General features: G+C 33.4%; 2 protein-coding genes across 16 annotated transcripts in view; one reads left to right on the top strand and one right to left on the bottom strand.

Annotated features, from left to right (window-relative positions):
* LOC145322210 (chitooligosaccharidolytic beta-N-acetylglucosaminidase-like) overlaps positions 1–23826 on the bottom strand; it is a 145618-nt gene that overhangs the window by 84710 nt on the left and 37082 nt on the right. The gene's annotated exons all lie outside the window — the stretch shown is intronic.
* LOC145322208 (uncharacterized) overlaps positions 1–23826 on the top strand; it is a 71592-nt gene that overhangs the window by 33779 nt on the left and 13987 nt on the right. Inside the window, exons 4-22 of the mRNA XM_080164055.1 lie at positions 8373–8463; positions 9380–9406; positions 11165–11238; positions 11587–11652; positions 12359–12476; positions 14202–14305; positions 14821–14934; positions 15376–15460; positions 16269–16316; positions 16707–16790; positions 17451–17544; positions 18284–18375; positions 18851–18937; positions 19261–19373; positions 19981–20058; positions 20384–20420; positions 20718–20835; positions 22814–22863; positions 23215–23421. Of these exons, the coding sequence (XP_080020181.1) occupies positions 8373–8463; positions 9380–9406; positions 11165–11238; positions 11587–11652; positions 12359–12476; positions 14202–14305; positions 14821–14934; positions 15376–15460; positions 16269–16316; positions 16707–16790; positions 17451–17544; positions 18284–18375; positions 18851–18937; positions 19261–19373; positions 19981–20058; positions 20384–20420; positions 20718–20835; positions 22814–22863; positions 23215–23421 (1687 nt within the window). The remainder of the gene's footprint in view (positions 1–8372; positions 8464–9379; positions 9407–11164; positions 11239–11586; positions 11653–12358; positions 12477–14201; positions 14306–14820; positions 14935–15375; positions 15461–16268; positions 16317–16706; positions 16791–17450; positions 17545–18283; positions 18376–18850; positions 18938–19260; positions 19374–19980; positions 20059–20383; positions 20421–20717; positions 20836–22813; positions 22864–23214; positions 23422–23826) is intronic.

Raw genomic sequence — 23826 nt, 5'->3', positions numbered from 1 at the left:
TAAAAGGAAACGCTATTTATTCTAAGCCTTATTAATTAAATAAATCTTCCTTAATGAGATCATCCGATCAATGATATTACTTTAATTACTCGTATTACAAACCGTCTTTACATGAATTTTTTAAAAAAATACTTGAATAAGCGTACTTAAATAACTTTGTCTAACGTCAGTCTTTCGGTCTACTTAGATATTGGTTACAAAAAAAATATATATGCTATTTACAAGTCCTCTCTATATCACAGCACAATTAAAATTCACGATTAATGCACAGGGATGGATATAAATGAAATTTGGAGAAAAGGTACTGAGGTGCGAGTTCGATAAAATATCTATATATACATAACCCTTAAAAGCTAACAAGAATGAATAAACTGTGACATAAGGCTGTAATTACAGTTGTTAATATACTATTGAGAAAAGAAATTTAGTTCACTTACGAAGAAAGTAATTGAAACTACAAGAAGTTTAAATTATGGGCATAAGAAAATACAACCTTATAATCATTTCCTTACATACTAATATCCTTACAGACTAACATGTATATACATAACATAATGGCAGAAGTGTAAATTAATATTTAGTTTTGTACAGTATAAAAAGTCATAACGTCTAATAACAAAAGTCTTTACTTCATAGTGATCACTATTTGACTAGTTACATAAAAATTAGAAAATCTGTAAATTTAGTCACATGTTGTCTAAACTGGTCATTGTCTTAAAATTTATATGTCATATCAACCAAGCTAACAGCGCCACTTTACGGCGTACGTTTAGGGAACGTAGGACCCCGACGCCGAGGGACTCCCTCAACGCCGGAATCCTCTGTCCTGTTATTATCTGAGGAACGCGTAGCCGAATCGAAGCTATTTTCCGCCGACGTTATCTCTTCCAAAATGGCAGGAGTTGGAGTACGCATGGAGCGGCGCAGACGTTCCAAACTGAGAACTCTCAGTGGTGTAGGGTACTCGATCTCATCACTCACCACATTAAATCTAATGGGCGGGAGATCAACTTCCTCAATATCGTCGACCAGTGGGACTATACTATCCACATCCTAAAATAAGAAAAGGGACATTAATAGACAATCATTTTAGTAAACGTTCACGAGAAATGTACCAACGCTTATCCATACATGTTTGCGAGTCAATTTTTTTACAACATTATTAAATAATTTATCCAGAATCTTAATGTTGACTATTAGGAAGGAACTACACCATAGTTAAAGTAAAATTATTATCTATAAGCATAGCTAACCGCGCTAAAAAGCCTAGTCTAAGTTACGTAATTTTTGCAACGAAGAAAATAAAAGTATTATAAGAGCTTATCAAACTTACCTCAGACAAATCAGCTGCAGATGGAGACTCAATGCGACTAAGGCACATAATAGAGCTCAATGAAGAGCTGTCGCTGGATCCCTCAGCTGTCCTCTCAGTACTGGCCCGATTACACCTCCCCATAGTTGTGTAGAACCGCGTCAGGGGGATTGAATTTGTCGCCTAAAATATAACAGATTTTATTAGCTTAATCGCAACACTAAAATAGAATCTAGGAAAATCAGGAAATGAGAATGCCTAAAATCCTGTAAAGCTATATGATTAGGTAGCGACTCAACCCATTTTATAATAGAATTAAAATCTTAAAACGTTTCAAAAATGCTTACGCAACCATACATTTTAAGGTTAATATTCTACCAATATAAGAATTTTAGTTGCAAACACCTCTAAATACGTGTACAACGGTACGGCCTCTTTCTGAAAATTAATATAGAAAAACTAAAGCATCGATACTTACATGAAGACGCTCTGATTGATCAAATATCAATGGGCGGAAGCCAGGACTTCCTGACGGGGTGTCCAATCCCGCAGGCACATTACTTCCAGTAACTCGATCCTCAGTGGCAGATAGGCGGTGTACAGCAAACAACCCGACTCTGGACCTCACCTCGGCTGGAGTTGATGGACTAGCAGAGGGAGCCTAAAACAAAAAAGAAAACATTAAAGTCTTGAACTAACATTCAAAACCCCAATGAGAAACGTGCGGCACGAGCAGACTCTCAACCTTCCCAGAGGGAAATAATATTAGCTTGCTAATTAAGATTATAGTAAATGTTAACTGGTATCTCAATTTGATTGCGGTAACCGAGCGGATTTCTCTGGTGACATAAAACGACGACAAACGGTGAGCGATATATATGGAAGAGCCGAAAGTCAACGTTGAGGAAGTGAGAATAGGACAGAACAATCCTGCAACAACATGATGCTTTATTAGACAAAACGGGTGGCTATACAAAAAAAAAAGATTACAAAACAGAAAAAAAAATATACAAAAGAAGAAAAGCTCACCTGTGTATCTGACAGAATATCATCCATCACAGAAGACGCGGCTTCATAGATGCCTGTATCCGACGGCTCCACGGTTGGCGACGTAACTCCAGATCTAGTCCTGTTACCGCAGTGAAGAAGCTCAATGGTCCGGACGCCTATATCACGGAGGCGCGTACATACATCTCTTATCCAGCGAGCCAGCAACCTGTCTGAGGTGTTATCTAAACGAGTTAGAGTCTCAAGCCCTACAGCGCCGAAGAAGACAACTAAGAGAGCACAAGAAAATAAGCCTAAACCCAACAACATGTTGAACAAGCCATCCATGTTGAATGCGTCCAGACTCGTCTTCTGGTCTCTCCTCGACTCGGCAGACCCAGAATCACCTCCGGCAACATCGTCACCAATGTCACCGCAGGAATTCCGCATCACCGAATTGAGGAGAGACCAGATGATTTGTATCGTTCTTCTAAGCATCAGTGAGAGATGCTCGTTGCCAAACATCTCCCCTTGATCCCTTTCGGACTCTACAGTATCAAAAGTACTCCCATAGTCATCAACGTCAGCAAGGCTTGGCATCCCAGACGCGTCGCTGTACACTGAACTCGAGTCGTCTAAGGAGGTTTCGAGAAGCGAGGAATTGGCGAGAGTGGCCGCAGCCGCTCTCATCGACTCCTCGAATCTCTCCTTAATATTCTGATGCGCGTCCAGGCTGTCCGGAATATACATAATGAGCGGATGTAAATTTAAACAAAGGACTAGTGATTCTGAAAGGCAATATAGTAAAATTAATTTTATGAAAAAGACTGTACGCACGAATATTTTAGCCAGTATTTAAAGCAACTATGGGCGAGCTACCTAACCATTAAAACTTTGATTTATCATTTAAAAAAGTAAACTTACCTAAGTTAACGAGTGTGTAATTAATCTTACATAATTCAACGCTTAAAAATAGCTATCGTTAAGCTATTTAACCATTAAAACTTTGTTTTATCATTTAAAAGCAGATTCAATTAAGTTAAAGAATGTGTAATTAATTTTACATGATTCAACGCTTAAAAATAGCTATCGCTGAGCTATCAAAACATTTTCAGTATGATGTATCAAGCAACTAAAACTTATGTACTAGCTAAATCTGAATATTTTCAATGATGATTTAAAAGTACCTACGATGAAGCTAGCTAAATATAATTTTTGTAAGCGACCATTTTAAAATAAATATGGTTGAGTTACTTGTAACGTAAATAACCTATTAATTAAACGACATTATAACTGAATTAAGTAAAACGAAAATCTTATTTTAAAATCTATAGCAAAATTGTTTTAGAAGATGTAAGTCAATATTCAATAAATTTTGATTACAAAAAAGGGGCGCTGTAATCAAATGTTAAAACGAATAAAATGATGGAACATATCTGTGTCAATATAAGTTTTGCTTACGATGAACAAATTTAACTTTTGCAGACAGAAAACGTAAACAAAACAAGGTACGTCAATCTACCTGATGATTCAGATATGTCCTATCAAAACTACAAATATTATATAAAACAAAATTGTCATAAATTGAAGATATACCCATATTGTTTCTAACCCACTTTTGATCAAAAATATAGTGATAAAGGCCTTATCGACGAAGAAAATAAACTTCCTGAGTCTTAAATAGTGGCTAACGAATGCAATAATGGGCATATCAACAATCTATAACATAAAAACATTTATATAACACAAACGAGTTACTATATTTTATCACTTATATATAAATTCTCTTGGAATTAGCGGTAAAATTAAACACTCGAACGTAAGCTCCGCTCGCAAAGACAATTGTTGTTAAAATGAGCATAATTATTGGGCCGCCAGCTTTTTATAACCTCGCTCAAATCCAACCCCTATCACTTTTGACCGCCCAAACATAAACAAAGGGTTGACAACTTATTGTTACGTAAATTTTAATTACGGACGTCGAACGAGATACTTCATAGACATTAGGTCTAAAAGGTATACTTGAAAGCGATGTAACGTAAGATATTAGTCTTCAAATTGATTAAAATTTATTCATGTTAAAAATAAAATGAAATACAGCTAATACCAACAATGGTATAAACCATATGTACATATACAAAATATACAAACAAGGGTTACCAACTATTGTTAGTAAAACCTTATATTTATACATATATACGAATAATGTAACCAAAGAAATTAATACGATATGTAAATATTAATTGTACTTATAATTTTTATATAAAAATATTGTTTAAATTCAGGAAACAGTTATATTTAACAGAAATAGAGATAACTAATCAATCCATTATAGGTCTATCTGTAACGAAAAGAATTTCTAGAATATCCCAGGGATAAAATGATTAATAAAAGATTATTAAAAGTTCTTTTGTTTAGATTACCATAGCCAGGATACCCCAAGGAACCGGTTGGAGCACACGCACTAACTCTTTTTAGGATCTACCATGGACCAGCCTGGAGATAACCTAGATGATCATGGAGTATTGGAGCCCTACCACCACCCTACCTTGGACAGATTGCGGTTGTGTTCCTGTCAACACCTTGACGCTATAGACGAGAACAACAACATTATCACCACACCAGAGTACGATGGATTCTCAGAGAACCTGTCCATCACCATCAGGAATTTCTTGTTAAATACAGCCCTGAATACCAGAGAAGAGAGTAGAGTGGAGACCGATAGTGACATTAGCTCCAGCAGCACACTATCCCTCTCTACCGATGACCTCAACCAACTCTACTATGACCTGGAAAATCACTCAATCACCTTGGACGAGAATGGCAACGAGGTAGCACAAGTGGACGCCCTTAGCTACATATCTACCTCACCCCCAACCTCAGTCTACACTTCGAAAGAGAGCATTTCACCACCTAGTTCATCATCAGAAGAAGCTGAACTATCCAGAATAACCAACGCAAAAACATTTATTGATGTGACAATGTTAGATAAAACTAAACCCCTCAAGAAAAGAATGTATTCTATTTGGGAGGTTTATCATCTTGTATACCCAGCCATGAAAATACGCAAAGCTTACTTTCTTAATGGAAAGCGTATTTAACTTAGCTTGGAATACATTTATAGTTTATTATATATGCCTATACTGGGACTACTAAACTTTTTCTTTTTCTCTTTTTTCTTTTTTAACAACTTACCCCCATTGGAGATGCGATCCTCAATTTTCAAATTCTTTGAACGTACATATAAGACTTTTACAGAAATGCTGCGCATCCACAGCTATCTATCTATGCTTGATATAAAGTCAACACTTTATAGAGCAGATTATGAATATTTGATTGACGCGTGCCCTGCAATTATCTAGTAGCAATCAGGGGCAAGACACAATTACTTTAGCTAGGCCCAAGGCATTATTTGTATCAATTTATGCATTCATAGGCCTATCTCTACCTATATGACACCATATATGGGTAACGCTAGCCTATTCATGGTAATCTGTATGTGATTTGCTAATAGTATATGTTTATTAAAGACATTATGTTTATTGTTAAAGTAATCATATAAATAATCAGTACAAATATGTATGCCTACAACCATGCCTGATTTACGTCACATATTAACACACAGACATTTAATTGTACAGACAAACACTAAAATCCTGGTCCAGAGCTAATGTTATAGCATGTACCTCTTAAATTTATTCAGTTATTTATTGACTCCCCTACCATCAACTTCTCTTTCTGGCTTTAAAAGGTAATGACTTAGTTGTTTGGCATGCATTGTAGTTTAAATTTAGGCCCCTTAGTACTTAGCATGAATTGAGCTTAGGCCTTGTGTTAGAACTCTAACACTTAGCACAATTCACTGCTTGGGACTTAGGGCACATTTCTGTCCTACTCTACTTATAATTTTAACACTTATCCTGTAAATATTTTCATACTTAACTTATGCACTTGTAATATAAATACACTTTATAAAAAAACATTTTCCTTCCTTAATACTTAATATACTTATATAACTCTGACCGAATATCAAAACCAACCATTTATTCTTAGATTAAAGCAACATAATACTTCGCGTGGGTCTTTTGTTGAGCTTCCACCAGCTCAACCAAATTCGTATTATACTTGTGGGAATAGAGGGTTAAGCATTCTAAACAAACGAACCGACGATGAGAATGTCTATGTGTATTGCAGTAAAAGTAGGTTTTTAGTAGTACTCATAGAAGAGCGGTCTCCATACCTAAATTTGGACAAACGCCCCATTCGCACACACACTATTTTTGTCCTAAAATGGAATGTGGAATTTTGTTTCTAAGCCCAAAAATGCATTTTTAAAGTGAGCTCTTTCTGATAAAAAGAAAAACTTAAATAATTAAAATTGAAAAACGAAAAATCTCTATTTTAGTAAAATATAAAGTAAATTAAATGTATTGTTTCACCCTTTATTATATACTTATTTAGTCTTTCAAAAAATTGATGAGATTTAAATTATCAATTTTAAATAAAAACAACGACTACTTTAAGCTTGGTAGATAAACCACCTAGTGATCCAACCCATTTACACATTTCTATTTAACGGTGGGTCATGTGAAAACATTGTGTATTTGCTATTTATATAATTCTACTTGTTGTTATTACATGTAAGAGTTTGATTACAAGATTGCACACGAGCCTGGATCGTTTAAAAGTTTAGATTATCTCAACTGTATAATACAGATGCTCAGGATTAGAGAGAAGACAAATGTGCAATAAAATATGATAAATGAAAGAACAGACAGACAAAGCAATTAAAGATTTGCATTTTTACTAAAAATGAAATCACTGGTTTTATGGAATACATTAAAGAAGCTAATTTATGAAAGGTTTATGCAATTTCTGAAGAAGCTTATGGTGTCTCCAAAAAAAAGTGGACAAACTACAACGTTTGGCCGAACTAAGCCGTTTGACGTTGCATCTGTCCACTTTTCTTTGGAAAAACTATGAGCTGCATCGAATTTCTGGTTTTAAATATCATATCAGAAACTGTACTATTTGAAAGCATTTTAAGAACACAATGGTGATCTTTTAATTTGTACTTTGAGTAATTGTAAATTTTTAAGATCTTAAAAAGGATATCAATTAACCAATAGTCCTTCTTTGAAGCCCTTTGCGGATAATTTTTTAAGGTATTAGTGCTTTAAAACACAAATCTTTTTTGGTAGCAATAATGTTTTCATTTTTACATTATCCTTTTTTTCTAATGTACTGGTTTTTGTGTTCGAACATGGTCCAATTCTTTGGTTACCTACAGAATAGTGTATCTTAATCAAACTTTCTACTGGAGTAAATCTAAATCAGATATTGCAATTAACTAACTTCATAAACAAACAATCTTTCTAGAGGATTGTAAATATGTAACAATATCTTATCCAGTATGGATTCGAAACCGATTGATGTCTACTGGATTAGAACCGGTTCTCAGCCATATTGAAAAATCACATATAGCATCGTATTACAGACAATTTTCAACAAATATTAAAATAAAAAATAATACCAGTTTAAATCTTATAATTTTGCATTCTAATATCCGCGGATAGCTGATTATGATACAATACGATAAATAACTATTAACTTACAAAAAAATAAATGCAATTAAACAGAAGTAGTAATTTCCGTAAGGATTACAAAATTTATAGTTTTTTTTATTTCAGTTTAGGCAGAACCATGAATGGTTTTAGGCTATTTGATTTTGATATTTAAGTCTTGGGATTGTAAGACTCATTTACTGCCTTTTCTTCCAGATACTAGGGGCGAATCCTTTAGTTATTTTAATGTATAGTAAATGAAAAACTGAGAATAGTTATTTATCGCATCATATTATAGACAGCTTTCCGATGTTATCAAAATGAAAATGGCTAACAAAAATGGTATTAATTTAATGATTTTATTTGATATTTGTTAAAAATTGTCTTTACTACGAACCTTTACATGATTTTTCAGTATGGCGGAGAACTGGTTCTAACCAAATATTAATCAATTTCTAAGCCATACTGTACAAATTTTACTTGGAAATTTGAAATATTTATTTTCCTAGAAAACTGTTCCGTAGTCCCGAAGATGTTGAAAGAAAATTTAATAATTGGGATTCCAACAAGGATGGCAAGATTACATTTCAAGAGATGCAGGTTAAGATACTTTTCTATTGGCCACTTTGTAACTTTGGTCTGTCCGTCCTTACGTCCTTTTGTCTTTCCGATCTAACTGACTTAGTTTTGAATGTTCTTCTGTGTTTGATAATGTTCTTTTTATTACCCCCATTCATCCCATTAACCTCATCCCCTCTCCTCCTACTGGATGAACGAACTGATCAAGAAATAATGTCCATGTTGGCAAGTTAGAAACCTAGATTGACGACAATTTTTCCCCTGTCATAATATCCCCGTATACGCATTGTTTAAGATGTATAGGCTTATTGTAAAAAAAACTTCGTTATCGACTTGATTACTAATTGTTGTTTATAAATGATAAACCTTTAAAAACTATAGCCAAGTAAAGTTACGTATTAACATGCAACAGAGAAAAGTAAATTTTTAAAATACCTGAGATAAGTGAATTGGTGTGTCTTCATTTCCGCATAGTATCACAACCGCAATAAAGTACCATTTTCGCAAAAAGATCTAATAGCAAATTAATGATAGGAGGGTGGCAATTGGTTAGACTTAAGCAAAGGGGGAAAGTCAATTTTTGCTGCAATAATAGTATGCATTTTTTATATTCAATAATGTGATATATTTGCGGATGTGAAAGCACTCCATGTGAATGTGTTATTTTTCCTAACTACAAACAAAACATAGATTTGTCTTTGAGATTTTATGTTTAAAATACTATAATATTACTTTGTGGGCAGATGGGTTAAGTCAAACCTCCCAAAAGAAATAGCCCCTAGAAAATTATTATCACATCAGCAAATATCTAATTTTGTTTATTATAATATAAAAAATAAATGTAGGAGGTTCTCAACCCCCTCTTTAAGACAAAGCTCCTTAAGGCTAGGGACGTATCCATAAGACTTAAATAAATTAATAAATTTTTAAATTTCAGGAAGCTATTCTGAAGTCTGATTCTCAGGTAACTTATGTTCAATTTTCTTTATATAACTAGTATGAAAAATTAACAATTACTATTATAAATTCTACAAGTAGCTAGTGAAATCAAAGGTGGACAAATGGTCAAAGCGAGTTATAGAGGTGATGTGCAGAGATCACAAATTCAATATTTTTTTGTAGCATGACTGAAATACAAACGGACCAAGTAAATTATATACTGGATGCAGATTGTTATTTTGAATCTCAGCACATAAAAAAAATATCAATCTATCTTGTAGAGTAGCAGAGAAAATCACATTACAGATGGGCGTACAGACAAAGCGAATAATAAAGTAGCTTTGCTGCTAGAAAAGATACAACATAATAAATGATGAAAAGCATTTAAGGAGCATTCCGGCAATTAGCTTTGCTAGAAGAATTATTCAAAACTATATTTCATTTTCTGAATTTGAATATAAATTCTATATTTTTGCATATTCTGTGGCATACAAAGCTAACATTTGTAATAGAAAGACAATAAATTAAAAACATATGTGTAATCCCTTAAATTGTCACTGTACCACTGATAGCCTCCAACCTTTCCTTCCTCAAAAATTTAACACTTAAACACAAAAAAGTATCTTTGTCACATGATGCAATTAATGATGTATTATTTGGTGCTTGGCTGTTGTTAGGTTACGGGTGTTCTATAGGGTGTTTGTAATAATACAATGTAATATATAGGGGGTGCTTGGGTGTAGTTTCAGAGTAAAACACTAAAGGGGGAAGGAATTAAATAACTGAATTTTTCTTTCCTAATTACCTTTTAGAGACTCTCAATTGGGCTTTTGAAAATCAACTAATGGTGTCGGAAATAGTAACACAGCCAAGTAGCAGAAAACAATTTGCTAGCAGACGAAAAAGGCTATTGGAAAGGGGGGGGTGGGAGATAGTTATCTGTATATACATCTATACTATAGATCTGTTGGTGTAGTTGCTTGAGTGTAGTGAATAGGTTGCTTGGGTGTAGATGTTATACAGGTCCTTAAAGAGATTATGCAGATTCTTGTGTTGCAGTTTTGTTTTTGAAAAATGTAAGGTGTCCGTGCTAAAATTACACTAGAGTGCAAAAAAATGTCTTCCTAGTGTCGTTTTATGCAAAGTGTCATTGCTTTTAAAACGAGCGGTGTAGCTCTTCTGTAAGTTATATCTATTCAGAATTTTTCAAACATTTATAAAAGAAACTCGGGGCTCATGTTTCTTGTGAAATTTAAAGAAAGTTGTCTGTAAAATAAAAAAATCAATTCCATTCCATTTAATTTTGGATATTTTTTTAAAATTAAAACGTGAATTTTTTTAGAATTAAGTAGAAGGTGATAAAAATGTACTTGTAGCCATGGCGGAAATAAATAATCTAATGGATCTATTTTTTAAAAAGTTTTTGATCAATGATGAAATTACGCTAAGGTGCAAAAAATGTCTTTCTAGTGTCGCTTTATGCAATGTGTCATTGCTTATAAAGCGACCGGTGTAGCTTTTATGTAAGTTATATTTATTATGAGTTTTTCAAACATTTATAAAGATCGTAAACTTTAAATATAGGAAACTGAGGGTCTATGTTTTTTGTGAAAATTTAAAAGAAGTTGTCTGCGAATAGGAAAATAAATTTCATTCCTTTTCAATTTTGGAATTTTTGTTATAAAAGTTTAAAACGTAAATATATACATATTTTTTGGCTTAATGAATAATTATTTAAAATTCATTGGAAAATAAATAATCTAATGGAAATCTTTTTATACAGTTTTTGAACAATGATGAAATCAATGCCATCTTTGCTGTTGGAGATTTAGATCAGGATGGTGAGATTGACTTCAAGTAAGTTTTTAACTAGAATTCGCACCTAGCCTCTTGCCCTTTGACCTCTAGACCTAGCCTCTAGGTGTGATTATGTTATTTTCTTCATATTGGCCATATCCCTTAAGGATAGTGTCAGAGGGGGAGTGGCATGACTCCAACTTCTTCCAAAAAGCCTGAAACTTGCTTGGCCATATACTAATCTTTCGTGAAAATTGTGGAACGATCATTCCAACCGTGAACGAGATATAATACAACACACACCATTTATTTTTTGTTCTTTCTCTTTTTCTCTGTCTTAAGCATACAATTTCAAACAGCATCGCTAAATTCGTCCTTGTTTTACCATATAACATATTTTCATTTCAGTGAGTTTTCTAAACTTATGATTCCATCTGTGTCAGACGTTGTGGCCAAGTTCAGATATTCTCACAGGTAATAACACTAAGTAAATAACAGACAACCAACCCTTTGACTGCACCTTTTTTGCTGCATGGAAGTCCTAACTCTTACTATCGTAACAAGTTTGCTTTTATAAAGTCTGTCATAAAAACTCTATAGATGATTAATTTAAGGCTGAATTTCCGTGACCTTAGCAAAGCAACTAATACAAATGGCCATGAATTAACTCACTTCAGGAGTGGTTTTATGGAGAACTTTATAAAAGCAAACTTGTTCAAAATTTTAAATAAATAATCTTTGCTTTTCTTGTCATGATTATGCGGTAACTCCTAGTGGATGAAAATTGAACTTAAAATTTTCAAATCTAATTTTCTCAAAAACGGCTGCATTTTAGATTTTATTGAAAAGTGAAATGAAGTTACCTAACCTAGGGTAATGAAATGCACTATGTCCCAATTTAGGTTCTAACACAAAAGTCAAAGCACCTTCGAACACACTGTGTGGTATGTTAATCATGTAGGGTGTCGCATACTTGGAGAGGTGTTTCAATATCCAAACCTCTGACAATAAAATGATATTGTCTGTATTATTCTCTCCATTATCCCACACGATTTTGGTTTAAGGGGGATGTCAACAATCTAACAAAAATGGGCGTGCCATGTGTACCCCTTTGGGAAAACCCTGAGAATGTCAATGTCTGGATTATTTAATCACAACAATGATATTTTTGATATTTTAGATCAGTGGCTGATGTCAAGATTGCCTTCCATAAATATGATACAAATGGCGACCAGAAGATCGACAGAGGGGAATTGAGAAAAGCACTGACAAACTACAAACTCAACTTCACCGAACAAGTAAGTATAAACTAGTGTTAGGTCTACTAATCCTATATTTTTTAAAGGCTAGTCTAGGAGTAAGGGTTTCTTAAGTATTGCAACTTCCTTTGTAGGAAATTTTACAGGATTTGGAGCAATTTCGACAGTATTAGTGTTCCTTTTTTTAAAGTGTTTTTCAATTGTTAATTTACATAATTGAGTTACGTAAAATAAATAAAGATTCTTTGTTATCTTTTAGAATTACAGAATTTGGAAAATATTTCTATACTCTTACTGACTGTATATTTTCTTCTTTATGAAAAAAAATGTTGGGTTCAATTTGTAACCTCGTAAATTATCAATGTAATTGTTCTTATTTTGATAATTGTGGACTTTAAAAAAATCATCTACTAAGCAAGCCTTGATGATTCTCCTTTTTGCCTCAAGTTAGTTTAGGCAATTTTATAGTATAATTAAAAATTAAGTGTTTAAATACTTCCTTTTTTTTATTAAAGTTATGATTAGCCATTGTTAACTTGCTTCACTACTTATGAATATAATTGTCCATGTTATATCTAAAAAGGAGTTTAAAAACTTTTTTAACAAAGTCAAATATTTCCTAATTATTGTGTATTTTTTCAAGCAAACATTATTTCTCTCCCCTAAAGTAAAAACTTGACATATTTTAATGGATTATTTTTCTAAATTCTGAGCATGGCGGAGATAAAGCAGTGTGCCATCGTCTCCTCATGTTGTCTAATTATCAAAGTTTTTTTTACATCTGAGAGGTTCTCCACCGAGTTGAGCATAGAACCCTCGCCTTATTTCGAAATAAAGGAAGGGGGATAAATTTTTGTTTGCTTGTTTATTACTTTAGGTCTGGTTAGGTTAGGTTATTTTGGGTAATGGGGGCCCCTCAAGGTTAGAGTCTCCTTAAACCCTTATAATTTATTTCGAAAAAGATGGGGCAGCAGTGCTCAAGAGTCACTTTGAGGGAAAGCACATATATCCAAAAAAATTTCTATGGGTTATTTTACTGGGGAGGGTGGAAGTACCCTCCGCAAAATAGTTAAATCCTTCCTAGGACATCAAGCTACAGAAAGACACACAGATATACATACATCCTGTTATTTTTATATAATAAATAATTTTGTGTTAGTGATGACACTCTAATGTATACAGTCTGTGGGTCTAATTTTCACAATTTCTTTATATTTTAATTAAAAAAATATAATTTTCTATTTTTAATTTTGTTATCTTATTATATAAAGTTGAATGTTTTTTGTCTGTGGCTTAAATTTTCCGATAACTTATGATTATCTACTTTCGATCTGTCCCGGATGGTTTTATGCCGGTTTTTTTTAGATGAAAATCTTTAGATGGTTTCAGGCTATTTTTTTTTACTTTCTCTACACCTTCAAATACAGAGCTATTATATGCTAGGCGCGCAGCTGCTAGTAATATTCATAAAAAATAAGAACAACTATGTTAATTGTGTAGAGATATAAAAAAAATGAATCAAAGTATATATATAAACAAATCTTAATCACTTTTATCAGTTATAAGTTTTAAATCCTTCGATGATTATACAAATAATGTATATCATACATCTACGCATATATAACCGTTTTCGGTCTTGTTTTTTGGTAAGACAAGGTACTTTTCATAAGGTTTTTTTGATTTTAACTCAGAAAAAAAGGATAATATTTTGTATTAGTTAGTTTGGCTTTTTTGATTTTTTCATCTTTTTTTGTTGTTAAATAGGAAGCTGACATTATCTTTACTGCTGGCGACGCTGATGGTGATGGAGAGATTAATTATGAAGAATTTATGGCTCTCATGTGTCCAGATGCAGGCGCTATTGTTCAGTAAGACATTCTATAATTTTTAAATCTAACATTTCAACCAAGGATGGCTACGCTTTTTTTAGCTCTTTGGGTAAAATAAGAGGGGGGTAATTTATTATATTCTTTAAATTTTGATGGGGTAAAATGAGGAATTTCAACGTTTGAGGGAGTAAACACATCTTTAACCCCCCCCCCCCCCTCCTCTTTGATGTCAATGATTTCAACACTTGTTTATCTTTGACGCTAATGTCTGTAAGACATCTCTGCTGATGTGGATTTAAAAACAAATCTGGGCCTTATAGCTCAAAGTTTAAGTTTTAATTGAAGCGAATAAAAGATTCTATGAGTATCACCAATCAGAAATCAGGTTTAGAATTTAAAACCAATAAGAGAACATCACCATTATCAAATGAGAAGAAATTTTTAAGATTTTATACAATAAAAGAACAAAATTAGCATTACAGAAAGTTAGACATAAACACAGACAAGAGCCATTATAGAGTAGCTTTGATAATTAAGAAACTTTCTTTATATAGAAAATTCCGTGATACATACAAGAATATTAGTGATGTTAAAGCTGCCTTCAAAAGATTTGATAAGAACAGAGATGGGTCCCTCAGCAAAACTGAAATGTCCAGAATGATGTTCAGGTAACAGAACTAATTACTAAGGACGCCCAAGCTTTTTATTTCATGGAAGGTATAAAATCTCTAAAGTGTGATTAATTCAAGTGTAGTTGATTAAATTGGACTGCGAAAAAAACGTTATAAAAATTGTTTTAGGTTTCTAAAGTTTTTGGAGGAGAGATTTAAACACCCCCCACGGGCCCACACCCCTAAAAAAAGAGGGTGCATCTGACTATAGGGGGGGGGGTTGAATAAATTTATGGGGGGACAGCTGAAAGTGTCATGTGTGATATCATAAAAGGAAGAATGAGATGAGAAGTGGAAAAAGAAACCCTAAAAAAGAGATGGATAATATACGTATCTTTATGATGTCACGCATTACACTTTCTGCTGTCCCTTTTTGGGTGAACAGGGCACTCCAAAAGTTCCTTTTTAAACAGAATCTATTTATATTTTATTGTTTAGCACTGGACACTCATTCACTGACGTTGAGGTTGATGCTATCATGAACCTGGGTGATATTGATGGAGATGGGGAGATTGATCTTGAGGTAAGTTGATGCTATCATGAACCTGGACGATATTGATGGAGATGGAGAGATAGATCTTGAGGTAAGTTGATGCTATCATGAACCTGGGAGATATTAATGGTGATGGAGAGATAGATCTTGAGGTAAGTTGATGCCATCATGAACCTGGGAGATATTGATGGAGATGGAGAGATAGATCTTGAGGAAAGTTGATGCTATCATGAACCTGGGTGATATTGATGGTAACGTAGAGATAGATCTTGAGGTAAGTTGATGGTATGATGAACCTGGTGGATATTGATGGAGATGGAGAGTTAGATCTTGAGGTAAGTTGATGCTATCATGAACCTGGGTGATATTGATGGTGATGGAGAGATAGATCTTGAGGTAAGTTGATGCTATCATGAACCTGGGAGATATTAATGGTGATGGAGAGATAGATCTTGAGGTAAGTTGATGCTATCATGAACCTGGTGGATATCGATGGTGATGGAGAGATAGATCTTGAGGTAAGTTGATGCTATCATGAACCTGGGTGATATTGATGGAGATGGAGAGATAGATCTTGAGGTAAGTTGATGCTATCATGAACCTGGGTGATATTGATGGTGATGGATAGTTAGATCTTGAAGTAAGTTGATGCTATCATGAACCTGGGTGATATTGATGGTGATGTAGAGCTAGATCTTAAGGTAAGTTGATGCTATCATGAACTCTATTGAATTACTGTTGCTATGTCAGGTGCGTGATATTATTATCATCAATGTTTTTTTTGTGCCAGATTTTACTTGAACATTTTCATATTTGTCATAATTGCAATTGTTTGTAGGAGTTTGTTCAGTTGATGAGCCCTGGTGCTTCATACACAATTGCAAAGGTAAATTTAGAAAGAATTGATGTTCAGACCAACAGTATGGAAAAGCTACGCGTTAGTTATTGTAAAATCATATGATGTCTGTTTGTCTTTACCGAAATCTATCGGTACTCGCTCCTGTATATGAAAGGTTATTAGAGGTCCTAATTTTTTTTTGTGGGGGGGGGGGGTTACCTCCACTCTACCCTAGAATTCGCCTCCTCCCAAAATAAATATATATATACATATATATATATATTTTCCTTTTAAAAATTAAAATTTAAAGTTTGGTTAACATCCCCCATTCTTTATTATGCCTGTAGAGACTTAGCCATTAATAAAAAAAATAAGTGGAAAGATTGAATTACTTATCCAAGCAAATATAATGTATATTAAAATAATTGATTATTTTAGATCCGTAGTTGCTTCAAATCTATTGAAGAAGTAAAGCAGCTGTTTAAAGAAATAGATACGGATTCTGATGGACTTCTTTCTAGGGTAAGTTTTAATTTTAAATAAAATCACAAACTTTCATAACATTCACATGAAAAACAATTTAACATTAAAACTTGTAAGGTGCTCTAGAGATGTCTAAAATAGAATTTAAAAGAATTGACATAAAAATTACGGAGATATAAAAATAGAGATATAATTACTAATTAGTGCTAAAGAAGGAGAAGTATTTAGCAATTAAGTGTAAAGGGATAAGATTTAAAGCCATTAAAAAAGGTGATAAAAGCAAGGCAACTTGTTTCAAATATGTATCATGTAAAATATTAATATTCATTTATTCACATTAAGAAATATTTATCTTTTCAAATTCACGCAACCTTGTGTTAAATACAAGCATAGGAACATAGAAAAAAAGCTTTGCTTTCCCACAATGTGCTTATTAAGCATTAAACTCCCCCCCCCCCCCACCCCATCTTTCTTTTGTAATAAGGAAGAGGTATTTTATAACTAATTATGACCCCTGTAGGGATACCAAATACCCAATATAACCTAACCTGACATAAATGAATACACAAAGGATAACTAACCCAACCCCCCACTCTCATATTTTATTTTTTTTTCAAAATAAATAGGGGGGGGGGTTTCTGTGTTCGACTAGGCACTATGAGGAAAACCGCTTTTAAATCTATGACGTTTTCTTATCAGGAAGAAATGAAGAATTCACCTGGCAACAAGTTTGATGAAGAGGAAATCGATGCTATCTATGAACTTGGTGATTCTAATGGTGATGATGTTCTAGGTATAAATATATAGGGTGTATTATATAAACTATAAACTTGAGATTGATGCTATCTATGAACTTGGAGATGCTAATGGTGATGATGTTATAGGTATAAATATACAGTGTTTAAAAGTTAGAATGTTTTTCAACTTATTTTTCTTTTTTAAATACTCTGATCTAAGATTTTAGCAATCATTTTCAATTCTTTTTGTCTCTTGTAAAAGTGAATCATGCAATATTAGCTTGGTCGTTTAAATATACAGGGTGTTCTAAAAACTGAGTTTTAGATTTTTCAGACAACTTGAAATATACAATTATAAAAATTAATAAATCATAATAGCGCCACTAGAGCCTAAAAACAATAAAAATTTTATTGAAAAGTTAAAGTTCTTTTTTCCTTTTTAAGATGATTTAAAAGTCAAACTATTTTTTTACTATTTAATTTAATAGTCAAGCATATTTTTTTTATTATTTCATTTTTTCAATACACTCAAATTATTTGACAGCTTTAAAGAGAAAATATCAGTTCTATGTACATGATTGAAGAATTTAAGCAATACTAAAAAATCTTTAAGCAATGTATAGTAATGGACAAAAAAGTTAGAAATACCATTGGAAAGCTTAAACAATTAAGATTTTTAAGATATGAATATCTTTTTTGAGCTACTTATAACTTGAAAGTAATGTTTCAAAATGTTGAGAAGATTGGAAAATAAATAAAGTACACATTAAATTAAAAGTATATTCCCTATTTTAGATGTTGGAGAGTTCATTGCTATTTTGTTCCCATCAGCTGGAGAGGCTCTTGCTAAACTGAGCAGAAACTTCCCAAATATAGAACAAGTCAAGGTATAATTATATTATGTTTCAATCAGCGGGAGAGTCTCTTGCTAAACTTAGCAGAAACTTCTCAAATATTGAAAAAATCAAGGTATAATTATATTATGTTCCAACCAGCTGGAGAGGCTCTTGCTAAACTGAGCAGAAACTTCTTAAATATAGAACAAGTCAAGGTATAATTATATTATGTTTCAATCAGCTGGATAGGATCTTGCTAAACTTAGCAGAAACTTCTCAAATATTGAAAAAATCAAGGTATAATTATATTATGTTCCCATCAGCTGGATAGGATCTTGCTAAACTTAGCAGAAACTTCACATTATAGAAGAAATAAAGCCACTCGGGGTTAACAAAACTAGTTTTATTCTTTTAATTTTTCATTTTAATATCCGCAGGAAGATGTCATTCATACGATTCGATAAATAACCATTAATGCCTTTAAAAAAAGAATGTATTTTTCTAATAAATGTTAACTTTTTTGTAGCAACTGTTTCATAACCTGGATTTCGACAATGATGGATCTGTGACCAAAGCTGAAATGCTGGATTCTTCCATCAGATTCAGCCCCCACGTAAGATTTCATTTATTCAAAATTCATCTAAGTATTTTCCCAACTATTCTAGTAGTAAACCCACTCTTTTACTGGGGTATAATAAACGTCTGTCTTTATATCGTACTTAAAAATAAAAGAATGTTAATAATAAAGCTTCTATAGGTACTACAGATTTTGTGCAGTTTCTCTTTACGAACTAAAAACATCAAAACGATACGAATTTTATGACAGGACCAGTAGGTATATATCCTAAAAACACAACCTAAGCTGTTCCAAACTTAAGCTGTATGGACAGACAGACGGATCTTTCTGAATTGTATGTATGAAATAACATTATTTAGGAAGTTGAGGCAATCTTTGCTCTTGGTGATATCAACGATGATGGTGCTATTGATCTGGAGGAGTTTATTGGAGTAATGTATCCTTCTGCTTCTACCATTGCTAATAGACTCAGGTTTACCTTATTATATAAGTTACCACTTTTTTGCCTATATGATAACTGCTACTTAACAGAATGAGTTCTCCCTTTTAGGAAAGCTTCACATAGGTCCAAGGATTCAAATCTTGGGATGGTTTTAGGCTTCTGCCCTTCTTTATCCCTTCTAGTTTCTAATAGACTGAGGTGTAGTACAACTATGCTGATGAAATTGTTTGTTTGTTGGCAGATTTGGAAGGCCATGAAGATTGGATAAAGGGTCCTAAGGACAAAGGTCAGAGTTGAGAAAGTAATGGGAAACAAATTAAGAGAAAATCTCGGCTGATGTTAAAGATAGATGTCTGCAATTTGTATGGATGATTTTCAGGGCCAATTCCTAAGATAATTTTGAACTATTCTGTGTCTCGTATATGCTATAGGGGTGATGCTTAAAATATCTGAACTTTCTTGGGATAGTTTCCAATGCATAATAAACATACACTATAACTTTTCTATGTTCATCTTTCCGTCTTCCGTGCATGCAGGTGTAGATGAGCTTTTTACAGGATAAGTTGTTTTTTTCTTTTTTCATTATTTTTTTTTCTCCGTGTCTCAAGCTTTTTTAAAAGCAATGTTAAATTTTTAGAGCCAGATATATCAACTTGAATGATGTTAAGAAAGATTTCTCTTCCATAGACACAAATGGTGATGGTAAAATTAGCAGGAATAAACATAATCAAATAAAATATGATAAAGACATTCAAAAGGTTTGCTGGATTGTTGAAATACGCCTCAACTAAAACTTAATGAGGAGAAATTTGACTTCCTAAGGATATGAAATGAAGGTTACAGCGCTTAAGCTTAGGGTGGGGTGAGGGGGTACTGTGCTCAACAAGGCACTTCGATGGAAAATACAAAAGATTGCTGATATTACATAAGATCTTAAACAGGTTTTGACACCTTTCTTTGGCACGCCCCAATCTAGAATTTGCTCTAAAACCACATTTTTTCTGGCCAAAGATAAAAATTTGAATTCTGTTTATGCTTAGAGAGGAAATGAGCTTGTCTGATACTTTCAACGCACAGGTAAGGATATATAATATATGTTTAATATATTAACATTATACATTTATTTTATACTTGAGGCTGCACCACCCTAAAGACCTCTAGAGGCACTTGAATGAGGGAAGGGACCTATGAGAAGCTTTACTGCAAAGGAAAACCATATCCATGTCTAGCAGTCAAAATATCTTTTGTTAAACACGGACAGACAAAAAGTCTTGACAAAAGTAGTAACACGTAACAGTTGAACCTTTCGCGTACATAACAGTCTTAAATTGTATAGCAAAGCTCGATCAAATTAATTGTAAATTACCTCTGTAGGAAATCGATGCTCTGTTTACCCTTGGAGATTCCAACAATGATGGTGAAATAGACCTGGAGGAGTTTGTCGGTGTCCTCTACCCAATGGTCGCCCAGGCCATGTTCAAATTTACCAAAGGTGATTTCATAAAAGCATTTTAATGGACACTCTAAAGTTTTACTTTATAATTGATCTCACTAAGCTATTATATAATACAATACGTCTAGTAGTACCTGTGTTGAGAATTTTTCTACAGATATTTTAGATTTCTTGATAACATTAATACTTAAGACTTAATTCCATCTATCTTTCAGTAATGTGTTTTAATTTTTAGAATTTATTTTGTACGTCTTTCAGCTGACTTTTTGTTTTATAATCAAAACCTATGCCTCTTATGGATATTGTCACCCTCGTCTTAAGTTGGCATAAAAATCTACCGTACTTAAAAAATCTAAACTGTATGCAACTGGTACCTGGTTGAAAATCTAATTTCTGTATATGACATCACATGTAAAGATTTAATTTTAAAACGGAAATTTGTGTTGTAGAGACTTATCAAGAATTTAGATATAGTATATGCAGGTATTAAGGTATAGCCAACAAGCAAAATAGATCAAAAATTATATTTGGAGGGCAGATAAAAAGGTCGTCTTTTCTACTATGTGTTGCCCCCAACGACAGCTGAAAATCACGTATAGGTTTCGTGACTTTTAACAAATTGATTTCGTTGTTTGTATAAGCTGTAATAGATGTACATATATTACATCTTATACATGTGTGATAATCAGTGCCTGTTTTGCCCTTTTCCACCCCTAATGGTTTCATGCTCCAATGGCGAATTGCTTAATTCTTTTTGTGATTTTTAAACAAGTTTCAATATCATTTAACCCTTAACGGTCGGGGGGGGGGGGGCGTTGAACGCCCCCCCATCCGGTTTTTTTTATCTCATTTTCTGTGTGTGAAAGATAAAGAGCCCAAACTGCTTGACTTTTTAAGTGTGGGTATGAGACATAACTGAGAGTTGAAATTTTTTGAATATCTCTATCCTGGCGGGCACAGGATGCCAGCAAACCTGGCAGGGTCATCCAGGTAAAGAGCAAAAATAATTTTTTTGACTTAAGCAAAGCATTTTATCTTACCAAAGTACTAAAATATCCTCTAGTAGTACATCCTCATATTAAATACAGGTGTTCAAGTCAATTTTAGGTTCCAGGTATGATCCTGCAGGTCCTGATCCTCGAGGTCTCCAGAAATCTTTAAAAGGCTCCTGTGGCCGCAATTTTTGACTTAGAGACTTCAAATTTCAAACTTAAGCTTATCTTACATGTCTACATAATGTATTAGAATTTCATAAAGATCCGCCGCCGTTTCCCGCCGACCGCCGACTGCGGCGGCTGGCAGCTGCAGCCGCTGAAATTGTATTTTGATATTTCAAATATAAAATTTACCTAAAGATAAACATTTTCTGCAAAAAAAATTTTATTCTAGCTTCAAAAATAAAAAAATTACAGCCGTTTGAAATTTATAAGTAAAAAAGGACCTAAAAACAAAGGTTGTTAAATAAAAGGGTGAAGGAAGCGAAAATTGACCTTGACTTACTTAAGGTCGGAAATTCATCATAACACAGGGGACTTGCACAAAAACTTTTAGCCCTTTAGCTCTAATAGGAACTGAGATAATAAGGGGGGGCGTTGAACGCCCCCCCCCCCCCCCCGACTGATTAAGGTGCGGCAAGGGGCCCGACTGTAAGGGGTTAAAGCGAAGGTTTTACAAAAGACCAAATAAACGATCATCATTGGATCTAGAATGACTTGTATTATTAAAGAAACCTAAAAAAAGAAGCAAAGTTGATGAAAGTATCCTAATAAAAAGTACCATTCTTATTTTGTAATTTGCTTAAACGCCAGATCAAATTTAGTGTAATTTTTTAAATCAACGCGTCTTAACTGTACCACGGATGTTTTATGGTAATGATTATAAAGTTTTAACGCTCATATACCAAACAAGAAAATTAACTTGAAATCAAAAGGACAATTTTGAAATTAGAGCTTTTTTCTGACATATATTGGCGTTGACCTAATAAGTAAGCCACCTTTTTTTTATTATTTTTTTTTAGATATTCATTCTGTTGATGATGCCAGGTTTATGTTTTCACAATTGGATAAGGTATAATATGGTTCAAATAACAATCACAATTATGTACAATTGTAGCTAAGCGATAACAATAAACCAGAGTGCAAATTTCAATATTGCGAAGCTTTTCTAACATGTTTCTTGTAATAATTTTACAGTTATATTTTACCGTTATAGCCGTTTGTTAGCGGTATCTATAAAATACAATCATTTTCAAACTTCCTGCTTTTCATTTCTGAGAAAAAAAATTTCCAGCTTCTGCAGGAAGGCTTTGTTACTTTCAGGTTGCAATCCGTGCAGGGCTATTTGAACTTTTACTTCACATAGCCTAACCTAAATTAAGCGTTAAAAAATCGCAAAATATTCCCTTTTTTATTTTCTTAGGATGGTGATGGCCTGTTAAGCATGGAAGAATTGAGAAAATGCGGAACCAAATTCAACTCCAAAGAGATTGAGGCTTTGTTTGCTGTGGGTGATATCAACAATGATGGTGAGATTGATATCAACGAGTTTCTGAACGTGATGTGTCCTGCGGCCACCACGGTCATCGCCAGAATTAGATCTCAGTTCCCCACTCCTCTTGATATTGAGGTAAAGTAATTATAAAATTAATAATTAAGAACACGGACAATTTTTTTTCAATAGTAGCACAGAAAAACAAACAATTTCAAAGAAAATTAAACAAAAGAAAAATTGTTTTAGTTCCTAATCTGCTCTACAGTTCACTTTATTTTTCTTTCCATCCAGCAGTCCGTAATGCTCTTGAGGAAAGGTGATTCAAAATAGGAATAATACATGTGGACTGTCCTAGTTGACTTTGCGATTCCTTATTTTCGTGTTACAAATGATAGTTATTATTATCATTTAAAATCATCCGTTCCTTAAGATCTCCGCAGTAACCACAGAACTGATCGGATTCTACTCTTCAGGGTATATACCTATTTGTCCTGTGGTGGTTTTAAGCTATTTTCTTGGGGGGTGGGACAACCCCAACCC

The sequence above is a fragment of the Acartia tonsa genome, chromosome 6 (assembly GCF_053477335.1).
Source record: "Acartia tonsa isolate MP-2025a chromosome 6, ASM5347733v1, whole genome shotgun sequence".
Taxonomy (NCBI): Eukaryota; Metazoa; Arthropoda; class Copepoda; order Calanoida; family Acartiidae; genus Acartia; species Acartia tonsa.
The sequence above is the reverse complement of the archived record's forward strand: the minus strand, read 5'-3'. Positions and strand labels throughout refer to the sequence as shown.